Genomic DNA, 909 nt, shown 5'->3' on the forward strand with positions numbered 1-909 from the left:
TGCTGACCTTTACAGGCGGTTCGGCCCGTCTCTCCCCACCTAGCCCACCACCCCAATGGCGACGCTGACCTTTGCAGGCGGTTCGGCGCATCTCTCCCCACCTAGCCCACCCCCCCACGGCGATGCTGACCTTTACAGGCGGTGTGCTTCTCTGCCGGTTCGTATCCGGGCCCACAGGTGCAGGCGCCGAAGGGCACCATCCACTCGCCGTCGCCGTTGCAGTGGAGCTTGAGGGGGATGGAGACCTCCACGGCGTTGGGGACGCAGGCGCCGGGGGCGATGACCAGCGAGGTGGGCTCGGCGCCGGTTACCGTCTCGGGGAAGGAGGCGAAGCCGGAGACCAGGGCCTGGCACTTCTTGAAGTAGACGCGGACGGAGAGGAGCGCCATGCAGGCCCCTTGGTCCTGGAAGGCCAGGTAGAAGCCGTTACGGTTGAGCGGGCCCAGGTGGAGGGTCTTGGTGTTGGCGCGACCCCGCGTCTTGTCGGGGAAGACCGAGTCGGCGGCCACCGTGTCCACCTTGACATAAGGGTTCTCCATCCAGGCCGGGGAGCTCCGGGTGGCCGAGTCGGAGTCCGACTCGAAGTAGTAGACGTTGAAGGTCTCCTTGCAGGAGCCGCGGGCGTCAGGGATGGAGGCGCAGTCCCGCATGGTGAACTTCAGCTCCACGTAGACCCGCTGGGCCCCGCGCCGTGGGATGTAGGTGGTGCGCAGCCAGTTGTTCTGGTTCGGCTTGTTGATCTGGCAGATCTCGTATGTCCGCACGGTGTTCGTCTCATCGTCGATCCCGCTCAGCTCTTCCCACTGCGAGGGGGGTGGGGGGGAACCACACACAACACGACACAGGGTCACGCACCACGCCCACTCCGGTCCCCAGTCGCATCCTCCCCCCACCCCCCCCCAACCGCGC

At 66.6% G+C, this 909-nt stretch overlaps 1 protein-coding gene across 1 annotated transcript in view; it reads right to left on the reverse strand.

Moving 5' to 3' along the window:
• LOC122547922 (ephrin type-B receptor 3-like) overlaps window positions 1-909 on the reverse strand; it is a 36,482-nt gene that overhangs the window by 28,555 nt on the left and 7,018 nt on the right. Inside the window, exon 3 of the mRNA XM_043686481.1 lies at window positions 131-803. Within this exon, the coding sequence (XP_043542416.1) occupies window positions 131-803 (673 nt within the window). The remainder of the gene's footprint in view (window positions 1-130; window positions 804-909) is intronic.

Source organism: Chiloscyllium plagiosum, unplaced genomic scaffold (genome assembly GCF_004010195.1).
Source record: "Chiloscyllium plagiosum isolate BGI_BamShark_2017 unplaced genomic scaffold, ASM401019v2 scaf_5211, whole genome shotgun sequence".
NCBI classification, from domain to species: domain Eukaryota; kingdom Metazoa; phylum Chordata; class Chondrichthyes; order Orectolobiformes; family Hemiscylliidae; genus Chiloscyllium; species Chiloscyllium plagiosum.